Genomic DNA, 17,599 nt, shown 5'->3' with positions numbered 1-17,599 from the left:
CTTCTAATTGGGCATGCTATGTCATCACTTTGTGAATTTCCGTTGAGGGTCTCGGTTACAAATCCTGATCAATGTAACCATTTAGCAATCACATCCAGACCGCGCTGATCTTTTCACGGATGTCTTGATCTACTAAATCTTGTTGCTATCAGATTCATATTCTCTCATTTCAATCAAGCAAACTATGGCCATGACCATCCCCACAAGACAATACATCCACATGGCATGCAATTCACAAATTAGACACTTAGTTCACACATAACACTTGTGTTTCAATCATTCAATTTAGCCATCTCGTTCTATCTAGAACTCTTGATGTACCTGTCTAGCAACTTAATTATGAAGGATACATCATTTATCTTTAGGGCCCCTTGTCCTTGGTGCACAATATACGTGGCACTTTTTGGACACCCTCGACGATTTCAAATGGCGTCTTGCCCATAGTGTATGAACAATGTGTCAAAGGTGCAATGGAAAAGGGTCAATCGGGTGGTGATCACGTCTGCAACCGCGAGCAAAATTCCTCTCGGGACCGGGCAGCCAATGGATCATGGATCTATCGCCACATATCTCCTTGTAAACAACCTCCTATCAGGTACCGCCCACTGAACGAGCATGGGTGCAATCTGCAAACAGTGGGCCTGGAAGTGGGGTGTCTTTGCAGAGGATGAGGGGAGCGCTAGAGAGAGAGGGAGATCAATGCCAAACACACACACACACACACACACAAAGAGAGAGAGAGAGAGAGAGAGAGAGAGAGAGAGAGAGAGAGAGAGAGAGAGAGAGAGAGAGAGAACACTAGAGAGAGATGTAGCCCAAACACTTGAAGCTCTGCTCACTGATCACAACATGCCATAAGTACAGGGATTAAGTGGGTAGCTAGTCACTTATTAACAAAGTGTGAACCTATTTAAAAACTCAATAAAAACTTGTGAGCTGAAAACTAATGCTTACACAACACTCCCCAGACGTCCCTGGATGCAACCTCATGCACAAATGCAATGCAGACATAGACTTCCTCGCGGTAAAGCATTTGCTTTTTCAGAAAGCACTCAAAAATATCTTGCTTTTATTCAAAGCTTATGAGAACCCATCTTTATTCATGTGCTTGCGTCTTTACGCGTAATTCTTACCCAGCTCAAATTTCTTGCTCATACCAACGGAATATTCCCTATCTGATGCTCTCGTCACCCATCCTGTGACGCATTAGGAATATCACCAAACTTATGGAGCAACTCCTTTGTGATGCTTAATGGCACCCATGATATGACACATCGGAGATTTTCGTTCTTGATGGCTTTTATTAGTTCTTGTAGATCTGCAGTTCCCAACTTAACAATGGAGACCATAAGTGATGACGTGGCATTGTTGACCAAACTGCTGACATGGCATATTTTTGTAAATGTGGCACGTTTTCCGTTGGCGATGTGTCCGTTTTTTATGTAAGCTTTTGGGCCAGTTTTGGGTCATGCTTGAAGGGCTACCGTTTTTACCTTTGATAGCTTTTGGCGGTACCCTGTGTTTGGACCCCCTGCTTTTCACGCGACTCTTTATAAGTGAGCCTTGAGGAGCCACTCTATAGATTGGTGTATGGCTACACAATTGTAGAGTTCCTCCTCCGGCAGTTGTACTTTGTGATTACCGATATAAAGAGAAGTACCGAAAGGGGCACGAGACTTTGGAGCCAGTGCATTTGGAAGCTGAACTCCGCCACTTTGTGTCGACTTCTCTCATCTCTTTTAGTTCAAGTGCTAAAATTCTTTCAGTTCTGTGTTGTTGAATATTCTTGTCTTGGTGTCCAAGCCGGTTACTTTCAAAAAAAACCGTTCAGGCTCAAGAATAAGCAACAGCCTTGGAGGTCTTATTACCACCACCCAAGCATTCATCATCATCTGCTGTCAACCTGAATAACATGGTTCATCTTGCCTACTATAGAGCCCTGCCCACTACAAACAAGATAAGACAATCCGTTATTCCCTATGAGAGGAGTCTGCATAGGGTTTGAGGTTGAGGACCCCACCAATGGTGAGGAGGATTATATGCTCTTTGTGATATCAGGCCTGCAGTCTTCTTTTATCATGTCTAGAAATTGTGGAGTCAATTGGACATTACTTTTACGTATTGTTGCTACGTCACTATTTGGCGCATCGAAGGTTATGACTATGTTGAGTAATCCAAGGTTATCTGGAAAAATACTCTTCCCTTCATTATTTCCTTGCTGACATCGTGTATTTTGGTTGCTGGACACTCACTAAGGTAGAACACTCCTACGTTCTTCAACTAGGTGCCGATGTGAATGTTGTAGCCATGTGCTGTAACTCATTATAAACTCTGAGACCTTTAAAAATGACTTATTGTTTCAGCTTGTATTTCACCTTTTAAAAAGTCCAAGGCTTTTGAACTTTGGTGAAGATGACAGGTCGAGCAGCAGGTAAATGATGTTATCCAATCGCGGGCTTCTATGTCAAAAGGCAAAATCCTGCCAGGCAAAGGCGGTTTGAATTCCAAAGACCGTGACAGAGAGAAAAATGCACTGAATGCAAAAAAAAATCAACAAACTGATGCAGCACGGCGTGAAGCAGCTACATCCAAACGAATGGCGGAGTTAATGCGCCAATTTGGCAACAGTTTGCGTCAGGTAGATGCTTTAGGATAATTGTCGTATTCTGAAAGTTCTGTTGGAATGTGCATCTTTGGGGATAGTTTGCGTGTTTTTTGAGTCTTCAGCATTTTGATTGATTGACAAGCAGGAATCTTAGCTGATACTCATGGCTTTGATTTGTCAGATTACGTCTCACAAATGGGCCTGGCCGTTTATGAAGCCTGTGGATGTGGAGGGTCTCAAATTACATGATTATTATGATGTAATCTCTCTCTCTCACACACACACACACACACACACACACACACACACACACACACACACACCCTTTCAAGACACCCACGCACACATGCACGCATGCTCAACAGGTGCACACACTGGGTGGGCACAGGCCACCACCAATGACCATGGATTTCTGCAGTTGTCATCTTGCTGGTGCTTTTATGGTAAAAGATTTCAACTTGTTTATGTAGTTAGTGGATACTAGCTAAGTTTAATATCAGAAATGAGAAGCAAACTTTTCTCCAGCATTAAATGCAAAGTAATAGAGGCTGGATTTGTTTTATGGCATGTGCAAGCAAGATGGGAATAGCTTTGGTCATAAATGGGAAGAAGTTTGGGTTCTTCATGACAGAGGTCGTATCATTTCCTAGGAAGGAGTTTACATGGATTTGGCCAAGATAGCAGCCATTAGAGATAGCCACCTCTATGGTGCGTTCATGATGTTAGGAGCTTTTTTGGATTATGCTTTTACTACATATGGTTCGTCCAGATGTTTGTTTAGAATGCAGCGCTCCTTCGTGAGTCGACCAAGAAGGTTGCCACTTTCACTTTGGGGCCTGGGTAAGAGATAGATTACTGCCTTTTAGCCTCTAAAACAGAAGTGCACTACATGGCCTGTTTTGATAGTGCCAGATCTTTGAAAGTATTCTGAAGTGCATAGCGATGCTTGTGGCAAAAGCATTGTGAGCACTTTTAAAGCACAAGAGGCATATCATAGTCCACAAAAGTAAATTGCTTGCCAAGGCAAAAAGGGTTCACAACTCCTGAAAATCAGTCATGCCTTGAATTCTTGGAAACATTATCTGTCGGGTGCAGACAGAGAAATTGTCCATGCTATAGAAACCCTAATTCACTGTTGAAAACCCTAATTCCTCAAAATTGTCAGAATTAAAATCAAAACGCGTCAATGCGTAGGGCTCATCGAGAGGATCAACTTTGACTTTTGTTGCATATCCAAATTTTGAATCTCTGAAGAGATTTTTAGAGGCCTCTGTAGCACAAAAAAAACATCAAAAGCCTGTTTTTAGAGCTTTTTAGGGCAAAAACGAACTCCTCCTTCTTCATCTCTTTGAATTGAGTGATGATCTTTTTTGCAACCGCGAGCAAACCTCCTCTCAGGACTGGGTAGCCAATGGATCTCGGATCTATCGCGATAGATCTCCTCTTACACAACCCCCTAGCGTGAACCGCCCACCGTATGGACAGCGCAATGACTTGCAAGCACAAACACCATGTGTAGGGTGTCTACACGTTGAGGAGAAGAAGCGCTAGAGAGAGGATGAGAGATCGTTGTTGTCACGTGCACACTTTACTTTAGACTTTAGGACACAAAGGAACTTCACGAATAAGCCTGTGACTAGAATTCAACACTTCAAGACAAACCACGGCCTGGTAGCTAGAGCACTACCAAGCAGACAACGACACCCAGTTGGCCCCAAAGACTGGCGCCCCTTTCGGTATTTCTTTATTCTTATTATACTTGAGAAAAACATGTAAACTTCTACAAGCTGTTTCACTTTTATCAGGCTAAAATTCCTCTACTCCAATCCGATTTCGGTAACATGACCACAGTAGAAGTCTCCACGGACAAAATCCCAAGCAAACATCAACTTTCCACGCACTTTTAGAGCTCTTTGCAAAACGTGGTGAGAAATTGTAGCTCGTTGAATTCTCTGTTTTGCGTTCCGATCCGCGTGCCGATCACTTTTCTGGGTAGCCCTCGCACGTGTAGGGTCAGTTGCCCCTTGAATTAGACGAGATTCCTCGTGGGAAATCTCTCTAAATTGTCTTGTACAAGCATCCAATGCTTTCCCGAGGCTCCCCTGACAAATAAACGATCTGAATGCTTCCACCTAACCCTCACCAAGCTGTCTAAACCTGTTGATGGCTGTAATTGCAGGTTTTTGACCCAATTTCTCCAGCATAACAACGCAAATATCCTTGTAGGTCAAGGACACTTTCCCTTGCGGTATGGAAGCTTTCCAATGAGCTGCAGGTCAATTTCAGCATGTTGTAATTTTCTGTTTTGTCACTGTTAGGTGCCTACTACCCTGTGCACGCATCCAAGGCCTTTCCGAAGCTCCCCTGGCAATTCCCTGCAATTTAGGTACGAAACCCTAAACCTGCAGAAAAACACAGCATGCTGTAATTCTCTGTTTTGGACCGTTTCGAGCGGAGCAAGCACGCCTACGCGTGTCTCAGGTGCTCCTGCACACAATGGGATTGTTCCCCTGTAAATCGGACGAGTTTTTACGTGAGAAAACTCTCCGTTCTCGCATTCCTTCGCGATGGAACTGTGCGTTCCTGAACGGGATCAGCAATCAGCTAATCTGGTTGTTGTACAGAAGGCTCTTGCCTTGGCAAACACGCATAAACCCCCAGATCTGGACATGGTCATTTGAGAAGCCCAACTAATGGGGCATTACCATATGTGCAAAGGGGAGAGAGAGTAGATGCGCGAGAACAAATCGTCGCGCTACATAGAGCAAGGGAGAAGGCAAGCTTTCCATTAAAGCTGTGAGCACCTGCACCCACTACTCACACACACTGTAGCACACACTTATGGGGTGAAATGAGTCCCCTCTTGAAATGGCGTCCCCTCTTGCAGATGCTTTTGGCAATTGCATATGGAGCCGCCACGTATCCAGTTTGCGTCTTTTGAGTTAATTTCCTAGTACCCACCAACTTATAAGTGTCGTGAGGGGCCTAAATGACTTTGAATTGAAACTAGGCATCCTTTTACTACTCGGATTCTAGTGCCGATTGGCCTGATCAATTCGTGGTGATCTGCTTCCTGACTACGGGTAAAACTCTCGGTTGTCGGTCGTTTCACACTGGCCATACAATGTCTGACCATTTGCAACTTCAAAAAGAGGGTCCCAAAAATTAAACAAAAATCATGGGAAAGAAACCAACAACTCAAGTTAGCAATTGCCACGTCCTCGTGACATACCGCCCTCTTAAAATCGCAAATGTCCTCGATTGCGTGCCATATATACATGCCATAGATGATTTAGTGTGGTAAGCACCCTTTTATCATTGCATGTATCCGCAAGAAAGATTGTCAAAATATGTGTACAAATGACTTAATGAGACCTTCATACTTTTGTCAAACAATGTACACTGCTATTACACTGAAACCATGAGTACATTTGATGTGCTAGCTCTATCATTACCCCTCCTTTGCAGACGTTGGGTTGGGCATACGTAGGCTGTAACCCAAAGGCCTCAAGGTAAAGCTGCAATACATTTGGTGACTCTGACAGTTCATGCTCTTCCATCCACTTCGTATCCATAGGTCACCACATAGCATCTTGCAACCTGTCCCTTAACTTCTACATGTGCAAGAGGCTCTTGCCTCTGCAAACGAGCGTAATTCCACAATATTGTGACGTACCACCCACGACCCAGTAAGCTCAAATTTCAAGATGATTTACCAATGCGTCAAAGAATCCAAGCAATCGCCTCAAAGAATCGGCGAGCAGCGTCACCTGGCAGACCCACATGACTCCGCAGGAGATCTAGTGGCCAATCTACCACCGTGAGACCTCTCCCTATCTCTTGGTGGTTGATACTTGCAATACCCTAAAAACGCAGCAAAAAATCAGCCCTAATTTGACCACTTTTTGGCAGGGCGAACATCGTGTCTGTCCTGTGAAGAAGAACCCTCTTCCCTGGTGTCATCTGTCCTGTCAGTCATAGTGTAATTCCAAGTTCTTGTACTATGTCTTTACTCAAAACAACCGAGGCTCACTTCTTGAGGAAAAAGTGATTTATGTCTCGGCAATGGAACCATGAAATCGGTCTGTAGGGCGGTAGACGTAGGCTTTCACCCGAAACTTTACTTTAGACTTTAGGACACAAAGGAACTTCACGAATAAGTCTGTGACTGGAATTCAACACTTCAAGACAAACCACGGCCTGATAGCTAGAGCACTACCAAGCAGACAACGACACCCAGTTGGCCCCAAAGACTGGCGCCCTTTCGGTATTTCTTTATTCTTATTATACTTGAGAAAAACCTGTAAACTTCTACAAGCTGTCCCACTTTTATCAGGCTAAAATTCCTCTACTCCAACCCGATTTTGGCAACATAACCACAATAGAAGTCTCCACGGATAAAATCCCAAGCTAACATCGACTTTCCACGCACTTTTAGAGCTCTTTGCAAAACCTGGCGGGAAATTGCAGCTCACTGAATTCTCTGTCTTGCGCTCCGATCCGCGTGCCGGTCACTTTTCGGGGTAGCGCTCGAGCCCTCGCACGTGTAGGGTCACTTGCCCTTGATTTAGAGGAGATTCCTCGCGGGAAATCTCTTTAAATTGTCCTGTACAAGCACCCAATGCTCTCGCAAGGCTCCCCTGACAAATAAACGATCCGAACGCTTCCACCTAACCCTCACCAAGCTGTCCAAACCTGTCCATGGCTGTAATTGCAGGTTTTTGACCCAATTTCGCCAGCATAACGGGGCAAATATCCCTGTAGGTCAAAAGTACACGTCAAGGACACTTTCCCTTTACATATGGAAGCTTTCCAGTGAGCTGCAGGTCAATTTCAGCATGCTGTAATTTTCTGTTTAGCCACTGTTAGGTGCCTACTGCCTTGTACACGCATCCCAAGGCCTTTCCAAGGCTCTCCTGGCAATTCCCTGCAGTTTAGGTGCGAAACCCTAAACCTGCAGAAAAATACAGCAGGCTGTAATTCTCTGTTTTGGACCGTTTCGAGCGGAGCAAGCACGCCTACGCGTGTCTCAGGTGCTCCCGCCTCGAATGGGACGAGTTTTCATGTGAGAAAACTCTTCGTTCTCGCATTCCTTCGCGATGGAACTGTGCGTACCTGAAGGGGATTAGCAATTAGCTAATCCGGTTGCTGTACAGAAGGCTCTTGCCTTGGCATACGCGCATAATCCCCCAGATCTGTACATGGTCATTTGAGAAGACCAACTAGTGGGGCATTACCATATGTGCAAAGGGGAGAGACAGATGCACGAGAGCAAATCGTCGCACTACATAGAGCAAGGGTGAAAGGAATGCAGGGAGTGGATCTCCCGACTACACGGACCGCCTACAGACACGCGTCGGACAAACTACCCGACCATAGCCACCATCCGGCAGCTCCCCCGTGTTGGGGCTAGCGTCCGAGGACGTAGGCGTGCACCTGTAAGACCGAGCGTCCCATACCACCCGGCCTCACCTCCTCGAGGTGACCTGGCACACTCCTAGCCTCGTGGGCTAACCACTGGCACTCTGCCAATGGGGATCGATTACTGCAAATGAGGCCTTGGCCTCGTTGGCCACACTGGCCGTGTTCACACTACGTCCGCCCGGACACTGGATGCCCATCCCGATGGCGTCTGGGCTAGATCCCCTCTCCTATGAGCGGGACATAACAAAGGGAGAAGGCAAGCTTTAATGGTGCCGATTGACCCGACCAACTCGTGGTGACCTGCCCTTCCTGACTACGGGTGAAACTCTCGGCCGTTGGCCGTTTCACACTGGCCATACAATGTCCGATCATTTGCAACTTCAAAAAGAGGGTCCCAAAAATTAAACAAAAATCATCGGAAAGAAACCAACAACTCAAGTTAGCAATTGCCACGTCCTCGTGACAGTAGCAGAAGAACCTGCAGATTGCGATCCGTGGCACGTCCGTGATGTGAAATGATGTGTATGATCTTTTTTAGCATGGATTTAGATGCATGGGACCAAGTGCCAGAGAGTACCTGATCTACATATGCTTCCACGGTAGCCGTTACATGAGCATATCTTAGTGGGGAGTTGGAGCCCTGGGTGCGGTGCCGTTTATGCTAAATTCTTCTAGAATATGTATAATATGGATTTAGAATATGGCAAGTGTGTTTGGATTGTCACAGTGTACATACATCACCTACAAGTTCTATGCGGACAAAAATTGTCAAAAATAGCAGGTGAGCGGGCGGCGGCATAAAATTGCATGGAAAGTGATCCAAAATGGAATATTGATGAAAATTGATGCATATCTATGCTTTTTTTGCTTATGCGATTGATCCACAAATTTAGGGATTGTTTTGACTCCATGGGGGATTTTTCTCATCAAAAGTGGTCGTTTTTGGGTTAAAAAATGAGCTATAAATGGCCTAGTTTTGGCCCAAAATTTGACACATCAGATATTGCCGTGGGGAAGAGAGAGAGGGTTGGTTTTAAGTGAAAAAACTTGCAATTTTTTACTATTGTGCAATTTCATTCATGGTTGCTCAATCTATGTGTAGTGTAGTCTCGCCTCTTTGCAATCTCGTATCTGAGCTTGTGAGGGAGTGAATTAGGGTTCCCCCTTATCAAAATGGTGTGTGGGCTTCAATTTAGAACCACAAAACAGCCCTCACTCCCTAATCTGCTACTGGGAGATACTGGAGCCACCATCGGACAGGAATCTGAACTCTAACACCCCCTCTCAGTTCCTGGACAGGAAACAAGTCCAAGGGAGATGGCATGAGAGGATAATGTCGCATATAATATAGGTTTGGTGAAGATATCAACAGGGTTATCTAACGTTGGAATGTACTCTAGTTGAACAAAGCCATCTTTGGTCTTCTCACGAACAGAATGATATTGTATCTCTATATGCTTGGTCCGGGCATGGAACACCGGATTCTTAGCAATGGCTATAAAACTTTGTTTGTCTGAGTATAGCATGGTCGTATGCTAGGGAAAGCCCATCTCCGAAAGTAGCCTTCGTAACTATACTAACTCACATGTGGCATTGCAAACAGCCTTGTACTTTGCCGCGTGGAAGATAAGGCAACTGTCGGCTGTTTCTTACTGCTCCATGAAATTGCTCTTGAGCCAAAAGAAAAGGTATAACCTGTAGTCACTCGACCATCGTCCATCTGGATCACCATCCTAATCTGAATCACTCCATCCTCGTAAAATGATTTTGGAGTCTGTACCTCCAGTCGCATAGTGAAGCCTAATGATTTGGTCGCCTTCAAATACCGCAGAGTTCGAAGAGCGTGCTTCAAATGTGACTTGGCAGGTCCCTATAACCGGCCAGTACTAATTCAATTACCTGTTAACTTTACATAGAGCACTCAGAAAAAAAGAGATTCATCCAGTGACTATAATGTCACTGCGCACACGGAGATCGACATCCTGTAGGCCCCAAGGATTGGTGCTCCTTTCGGTATTGCTTTATTCAATTGAAAATAGACGATCCGAACACTTAGACAATTGATTTTTTCTCAAAATTTGTTATCAAATATATCCATATTGTAACAAACTTGGACACTCCAAGTCAAGATTCTACCGCGACACAACAAAGATTCACTTCAAAACAGTTCACAAAATTGACACGGCTTGGCGTAGTTTCATGCCTAGAGGTATTGGTCCCAAAGACTGGCGCCCCTTTCAATATTTCTCTTTATATTAATCTGTGTTCAAAGTACAAGAGAGTAGGCAGGCGCTCACTCTCAGACTTTGCGTCCAGATGCTCTGAGAAGTGAGGCCTTGCCCACTTTTTTATAAGTACAAGGGATGCCCAAAAGCAGAGCCCCAAAATCTCTAAACTCAAAAGCTTATAATCTCAAAAGCAATTGTGCCAAAAGCTGCCGCAAATATCTGCCAGCGTAATTTCTGTTGATTCCGTACGGATTGCCACGTTAGCACTGCCAGAGCAGTCTGCGCCGTAAATTCCGGGCTGCCACGTGTCAGACTATCAGCGTAATCTGCGGTGCATTTTCCGGGCAGTTATCCGCATGGTGTGTGTGTGTCCAGGGCTAGCCACGTCATCAGTTTGTGACATACCCCCCTCTTGAAAGAATTGTAATCACCCTCGATTACGCCTGCAAACAGAGGCCATAAATTGTCTTAGCATACACTGATTGTTAGTTCCGACGCACTAGGTACAACACATCTAACCCATGTACCAATTGACAGTCACATCACTTTACATCACAGGACATCACATGACAAATCACATTCAAATTCATTCCAAATCTCAGACCATTATTAATCGGCAACGTGTTTAGTAATCGCATTTAGATCCAGTCGGGACCTCATAGATACACGATTAACTAATCCATATTGCAATCATGTCTATAGAGATTTATGAGACTGAAATGCTGCAATCATTTCGTCTTTTAGTTCCTGCACTCAAACAGGTCAAGTACAAATCAATCAGTATCATTCTCATTTTAGGGAATTCCAATTCATAAAGTCATACAACAAAATACTGTCAGCCTAGCAGTATTCCTGAAACCCAAAGGGACATGAGTGACTCTATATCAAAAAAAAATCAAAGTAATCTGTTGACAAAGGAGCTGAGTGACTCCCCTCTTGTGCAAGCCCGCTGCACTAGATTCACCCATGCTGAATCGGGGTTCTATCTGGCACATCATCTTTAAAAGGCTTCAAGAGACTCACATGAAAAGCATTGTGAATTCTCCAAGTATTGGGCAGCTTCGGTCTAAAGGAGACATCATTTATCTTTTCTTTATTTGCAAAGGTCCATAGTATCTCATACTAAGCTTTGGAGAAAGCCGCTCCTTTCCCTTTTTCTTTCTTAGGTGTGCCTCCTCAAAACATAAGAGCACCCAATCGTCTTCCTTTAATTTCAAATCGCGACGTGTCGATCCATTGCCTTCTTGTGTCTTTCTTGAGATTTCGCTAAAGCCTCCTGTACCTTGGCAAAAGCAGTGTCCAAGTCCCTCGTGTACTGGTCAGCTTCAAAAATCTTATCTTTCGTGCTTAGGAAGGGTGGAACCTTCGTAGCACCTTCAATAATCTCAAATGGCGCCTTCCCCGTCGAAGAGTGGATCGTGTTATTGTAGGCAAATTCCACCAAGGGCAAAAACTTTGCCCATTGAGTCTTTTGATCAGAAATGTAAGACTAATATAAATCCAGTACGACTGAATTTGCAATCTCAGATTGCCCATCTGTCTGCGGGTGAAAAGATGACGAGAACTGCAACCATGTGCCAATGTTCTTACAAATAGCCTTCCAAAACAAACTCGTGAATCGGGGATCTCCGTCAGAGACCATTGTCTCAGGCATGCCATGTAATCTGAATAATTTGGCAATGAGCAGTCTCGCTAAATGGTCCAGTTTGACTGTTTTCTTCACTCGAATGAAATGAGCTTGCTTGCTAAATCTGTCAATAACAATCCAAATACCATCGTGCCAACTCTGTGTCTTCGGGAGATAAAAAATGAAATCCATAGCAATACTTTCTCAGGGGCGGTTGGGAATGGGTAAAGGCTGTCAAACTTGACCTTCTAGCATACCAAGCAACTTCGTACAGAATCGTCCATGTCCTTCTTGAGTCTCGGCCAAAAGAAGTAACAGTCCACACCTGTCAAGGTGGTGTCAATGTCGTGGTGACCCGTAAATGGTGGAGAATAACATTCTGTTAGAACCTTTTCCCTCAACGGCTATGTAACGCACAACATCGTTTTCTTCATCAAGTAGCCATCTCGTATGGAATATCCCGCTACTACTTCCCCATTCTGTATTCGTGTGAATACATCCGAAAAATCTGGATCTGTGGCGTACAAATCGACCATATCCTCGAAGCTTCTAAGATGAATCGCGGAAATTGCCAAGACTAACGGCTTTCGGGACCAAGCATCTGCCACCAAGTTCTTCTGTCCCTGTACATGGACAGTCTGGAAGTGAAACTGCGATAAGATGTTAGCCACCGCATTGGCTTTTCGAAAGCTGCTTCTGTGACAAGAAGTACCGTAAACTCTGATGAATCAGTGAAGACCGTAAAATTCGGTTCCGAATAGGTAATGTCGCCATTGAGCAAGAGCATGGATAATGTCACGAGGACGTGGCAGTTATTAACCATGTCACAGAGATGTGGCAACTGCTAACCTTGGTTGTTGGTTTCTTTCCAATGGGGTTTATTTTATTTATTTTGAGACCCTCTTTTTGAAGTAGCAAACGGTCGGACATTGTATGGCCAATGTGAACGGTAGATTCACCCGCAGACGGGAAGTGGTCGGCACTGGAATTCGTATGGTAAGAGGATGTCTAGGCTCAGAGCAAGATCATATAGGTCCCCCCGTCGCACTTAGCAAGTTGGTGGATATAGGAAGTGAACTCAATTAAGGCGTAAAGTCAAGGTGGGACTACCAACAGAAAGTATCCGACAGTTGGGCCACATTGCATTTTTGGATGCGGTCCCAATGAGGATAGATGGTCAGAAGACCAGTGGGAGCCCAACGGAAGCATCTCCTAAAATTTAGGGAACTGCTATTTTGGGCCACGAAATGTGTTCGCGTCATTACCTTCGGTATGACTAGGGGAACACTTTACAACTCTGTCGCGAAGTCAACTGACGCACCAGTTGAGATATTTTTAGCAGGGAAAGCCCAAACTCGGAAACTGGGCGACGTGTCAGCTTGTGAGCGATTCTGCCACTTTGGGAGGCAAAAACGAGCTGCATATCAACAAAGGGGCGCCATTTTCAGCCACAGGCGGATTGCAACAAGTACAGAAGCTATGGAATGCTTACCTTGCCCTCTATGCACAGTATGGTGACGGGAGTGATGCCCCGCACGCTACATACTGCTCTCTTTCTCCCCTATGTGCAGTTATGTGATGCCCCACAAGAGGGCTACTCATTTGACTGATGTACAGTTGTGTGGGTTCATGCTTTTGTGCTGAGGCAAGAGCCTCCTTGAGCAGGAACAGGGGTAGCTAACTGCTGCTCCAAAGCAGGCACTGGTGAGGGTCATAACCTCACCGTACAGGTGCAAAATCAGCGCTGTGTATGCGCTGTAATTTGACTGTTTTTCAGCCATACGGACGCCAGGATCATTGGGAATCGTGCCCCACTGGCAAAGGACAGTTAGGGGACTGTTTGGGGCTGAAAACAGGGCAAAAACCAGTAAATACAGCGTGCTGAATTTACTGTTTTTGGACAGGAATCAGAGGGTATACGTCAGTGCAAGCGAGTTCCAGCAGGGGAATTGATTTCGCGCAAGTTTTGGGGTTGTTATGCTGCCGAAATTTGGCCAAATCAAATGGTATCTAGGTGGATACACGTGAAGGATTCCCAGGACCTTACCTTGTAATTTACCCTCCTAAAGAATAAAGAAATACCGAAAGGGGCGCCAATTTTGGGGCCTACAGGTTGTTGGCGTTTGCTCAGAGCATTCTAGCTTCCGAGTCGTGTGTGTGTTTAAGTGTTAACTCCCGTCGCAGGTTCTCTTTGCAAAGTGCTCTCTGTGTGTGTGTATAAAGTAAAGAATTTCGGGTGAAAGCCAACGCCTACCCCACCACGGGCTGGTTTCAGATAACCGCCAAAAGCTCTCTCTCATAAATCTGTGCTGTCAATTCCGGCCCTGAAAACAATCGGCTCTCATAGGCAATGACACGGCCTTCTTGCATTAAGACCCACCCAAACTAGGACCACAAGCATCACAATATACTTCGAACGACTTTTGCAAATTCGGCAACGTCAAAATTGGTCCCGTAGTCAATTTCTCTTTCAAAGCCTGAAAGGCAGTCATCTCTGTGGGTCCCCACGAGAAAGGGACTCCTTTCTGTGTCACAATGTGCAAAGGGGAAGCGACCTCTGCAAACTTTCTAATGAACCGCCAATAGTAAGAACATAAGCCCAAAAAGCTTCTAACTTCATGGACGTTCTTCAAATCGGGCCAATCACGTATAGTCTCAATCTTGGTGTGGTCCATCTGTACTCCTGCTGTTGAGACGATGTGTTCCAAAAATGTATCTCCGTAAGAAAAATTCACTCTTCTTGGCATTGATTACTAACTTGTGATCTGGCAATGCGTGAAAGATCTGTAGCAGATGGTGTTTATGTTTTGTCTCATCCTTGGAGAAGACTATAATGTCATCAAAGAAAGTGCCAACAAAAGATCTGTACTCTCTGAAAATCCTATCCATCATTCGGTTGAAAGTCGTTGGAGCATTGGTAAGGCCAAAAGGCATCACCAAAAATTCATATAAATCGAAGCTTGTCCGAAAAGCTGGCTTATAGACATTTCTTGGCGCGATTCGGATCTGATGATATCCGCTTTTCAAATCGATCCTGTTGAAACAAGAGGATCCCTGTAGTCAGTCAAGAATCTCATGATCCTCAGAATCGGAAATCTGTTCTTGATGGTGATTTTATTAAGAGCTCTATAATCAATGCAGATTCTCCAAGATCCGTCATTCTTAAAAACCAACACCACCGAGAGCAGTAGGGTGAAGTACTCGGCTGGATAAGACCCTTTTCCAAGAGGTCTTTCACTTGGTTCATAATCTCTTCATTCTAGGCTCAGCTCACACGGTAATGTCACATGCACATCAAACCCTATGTGTACGTGGACAAGCTACTTCATGACTAGGGTTCAATTCAGTTCAGCTTAGGAAGTGTTCTGGCAACCTTTGTGAGTCTGTTCGCAGGCCGTGCATGTCCAGACACTTAGAGTAGTTGCATATCCTCTGGTTGCACACAGTATGATCATCATATTACAATCAGATTCCATCATGAGCATTTTTCAGTGCACAGAACCTATTTTCCCTATTTTACCCATTTTTCACTTATTATTAATAAGTGACTTTGTTGGGAAACTGGGTAGGGCAATTTTGACAAGGAACTATATAAGAAACTAGTGCTAGCAGTATCTGGCAGAAGAGGCAGCAGAGACCCAATTGTCGGGCAGTGCGCCTTCTCAGCAAGACCTTCGGCGGAACAACTTAGTGTTTTCAGCTATCAAGAAAGGCCATCGTTTTTCAGCCATTGCAGATCAGCCCCAGCGTTTTGCAGTTGCAGATCAGCTCGGCGTTAGCAGATTCACAGCAGATCCCCTAGCGTTTTTGCATTTGCAGATTCCCGGCGTCAAGTACCCCATTAGCATCAGCGTTTTGCATTTTCAGCAGTCAGACTCCGCACCGCAACCCCCAAGCCCTCGCAGATCTCACCTTCCAGTAGCAGATCCTCGCCGCAAGGTCAGATCAGCCAGCGTTTGCAGATTCAGCCCGCTATTCGCAGATTTCAGCATCTTTGTTTTCAGCGCGTCATCGTCGCATTGTTGTCATCGCCGTTGTCACCGACATAGAGTCAGAATTCAGCAGATACAAGATTTGCAGATTTCAGCCCCTAGCGTTTTTAGTTTTCAGCCTGTCTTGTCATCGCCATCGTCGTCGTCGACATTGTCGGCAAGTCCATTGCATTTAGACCATTGTACGAGATTTGTGCAATCAATAGCATAGACTTCTCTTGCCATCGAGAGAGGGGCCCTTGGAGGAGGGTTTGACAACTTTTCTGGTGTCGTATTCTTCTCTCTCTATCTCTCAGTCTCAGCACCTTCATTCACAATGTTAACCACTGTCACGTGACACATCCCAACCCTATGTGTCCGTGGACAAGCTACACCACAGCAGGGTTCAGTCAGTTCAGTCAAGTCTAGATTAGCAGGGATCTGGCATTTTTGTTAGTCTATTCGTAGATCGTGCATGCCCAGTCACTTAGCATAGATGCATATCCTCCGGTTGCACACAGCATGATCATCGGAATTCCCATCAGAATCCATTAGCATCAGTTAGGGGAATTTTCCAGTGCATTTAGCCTATTTTCCTATTTTTGGTTATTTTCACTTATTATTTTTAAGTGACTTTCCAACAAAAGTAGGTAGGGCAATTTTGCTAAGTTAATATATAAGCAAACCCAAGTTAGCACTTTCTAGCAGAAGAGGCAGCAGGAGCTTCCCGCTCAACAGGCAACTTCTCAGCAGTACCCCCCCCCGCCCCCCAGCAGTAGACCCTCGCCATACCTCTCCCTCATCCCTGGCGTTTCCATCTCCAGAAGCCATCGCCATCATCATCCAGTGCTTGGCGTTTTTACCCTTTACCTACAGTAGCAGCAGGCTTCTACTAACACTAGCTACCCCTTGCAAATCCTCAGCGATTTCAGCCCCAAGGCCCAGCGTTTTTGGTTCTCTGACCCAGAACTGCCTGGCGTTTTTGGCAAGAGATAGATTCAGCCAGCGTTTTTGTTTACAGCCCTAATCTGCATCAGACCACAGCGTTTTCAGCCTTATGCACAGTAGCAGATCAGCCCCCAAGTTGGTTGCAGATGCTCCCCCATTTTCAGCCATAAAAACGCAGCCAAAACAGTCATTTTCAGCCACCAAAACAGTCCCGAAAAACAGCAGATAAAAGACTACAGATTTCAGCCATCGAGTCGTCGTCGTCACCACCGTCGTCGTCATCGGCATAGTCCCATTGCATCAGTCCATTGCATACGCATTGTACACCTTTGTGCAATCAAAGTAGACCACTCTCGCCGACGAGAGTGGGGCCTTCGGAGGAGGGTTTTACAACCTCTCGGGTGTCGCATCTCTTCTCTCTCCTTCTCTCAGTCTCATTCACTTGCACGCACAATATCCACTCACTTTGTTCGTGATCATAGCACTCTCCATAGACGGAAAGCTCTCTCTTTCCCTAAGAACTAAAAGGAACCTTGAGCAATAAAGATCACTAATCTTGAGAAAATACAACATTCATTCCGCTGCACCTTACATTGGTATTAGAGCTTTGGAAGTGTTCTGCATGCAGCATTACTCAAGGGAAGAACCACGAGAACCGCAAGAATTTTTTTTGCTTGTTGCGATCGCACGAACCCAAGTTCGCTTGGGCATGCCGATTCCTAATCGTGTTTGTTGAAGAGTGACTGGAATCCCAAGAAAGAAGGGCTTGTCCAGCCTCCCCTTGTGTCTCTTTTTC

At 45.1% G+C, this 17,599-nt stretch overlaps 1 protein-coding gene across 2 annotated transcripts in view; it reads left to right on the top strand.

Moving 5' to 3' along the window:
• The window catches only part of LOC147420458 (transcription factor GTE6-like), a 37,796-nt gene that overhangs the window by 3,052 nt on the left and 17,145 nt on the right, over positions 1-17,599 (top strand). Inside the window, exons 2-3 of one of the 2 annotated variants that reach the window (XM_086504453.1) lie at positions 2,420-2,638; positions 2,787-2,864. In XM_086504453.1, coding sequence (XP_086360579.1) covers positions 2,420-2,638; positions 2,787-2,864 — 297 coding nt within the window. Of the gene's footprint in view, positions 1-2,412; positions 2,639-2,786; positions 2,865-17,599 lie in introns of both variants that reach the window. The other variant, XM_086504454.1, reaches the window with a different exon arrangement.

This window comes from Adiantum capillus-veneris, chromosome 28 (genome assembly GCF_014529385.1).
Source record: "Adiantum capillus-veneris isolate H3 chromosome 28, ASM1452938v2, whole genome shotgun sequence".
Classification (NCBI taxonomy): domain Eukaryota; kingdom Viridiplantae; phylum Streptophyta; class Polypodiopsida; order Polypodiales; family Pteridaceae; genus Adiantum; species Adiantum capillus-veneris.
This window is presented reverse-complemented; position numbering and strand designations above follow the sequence as displayed.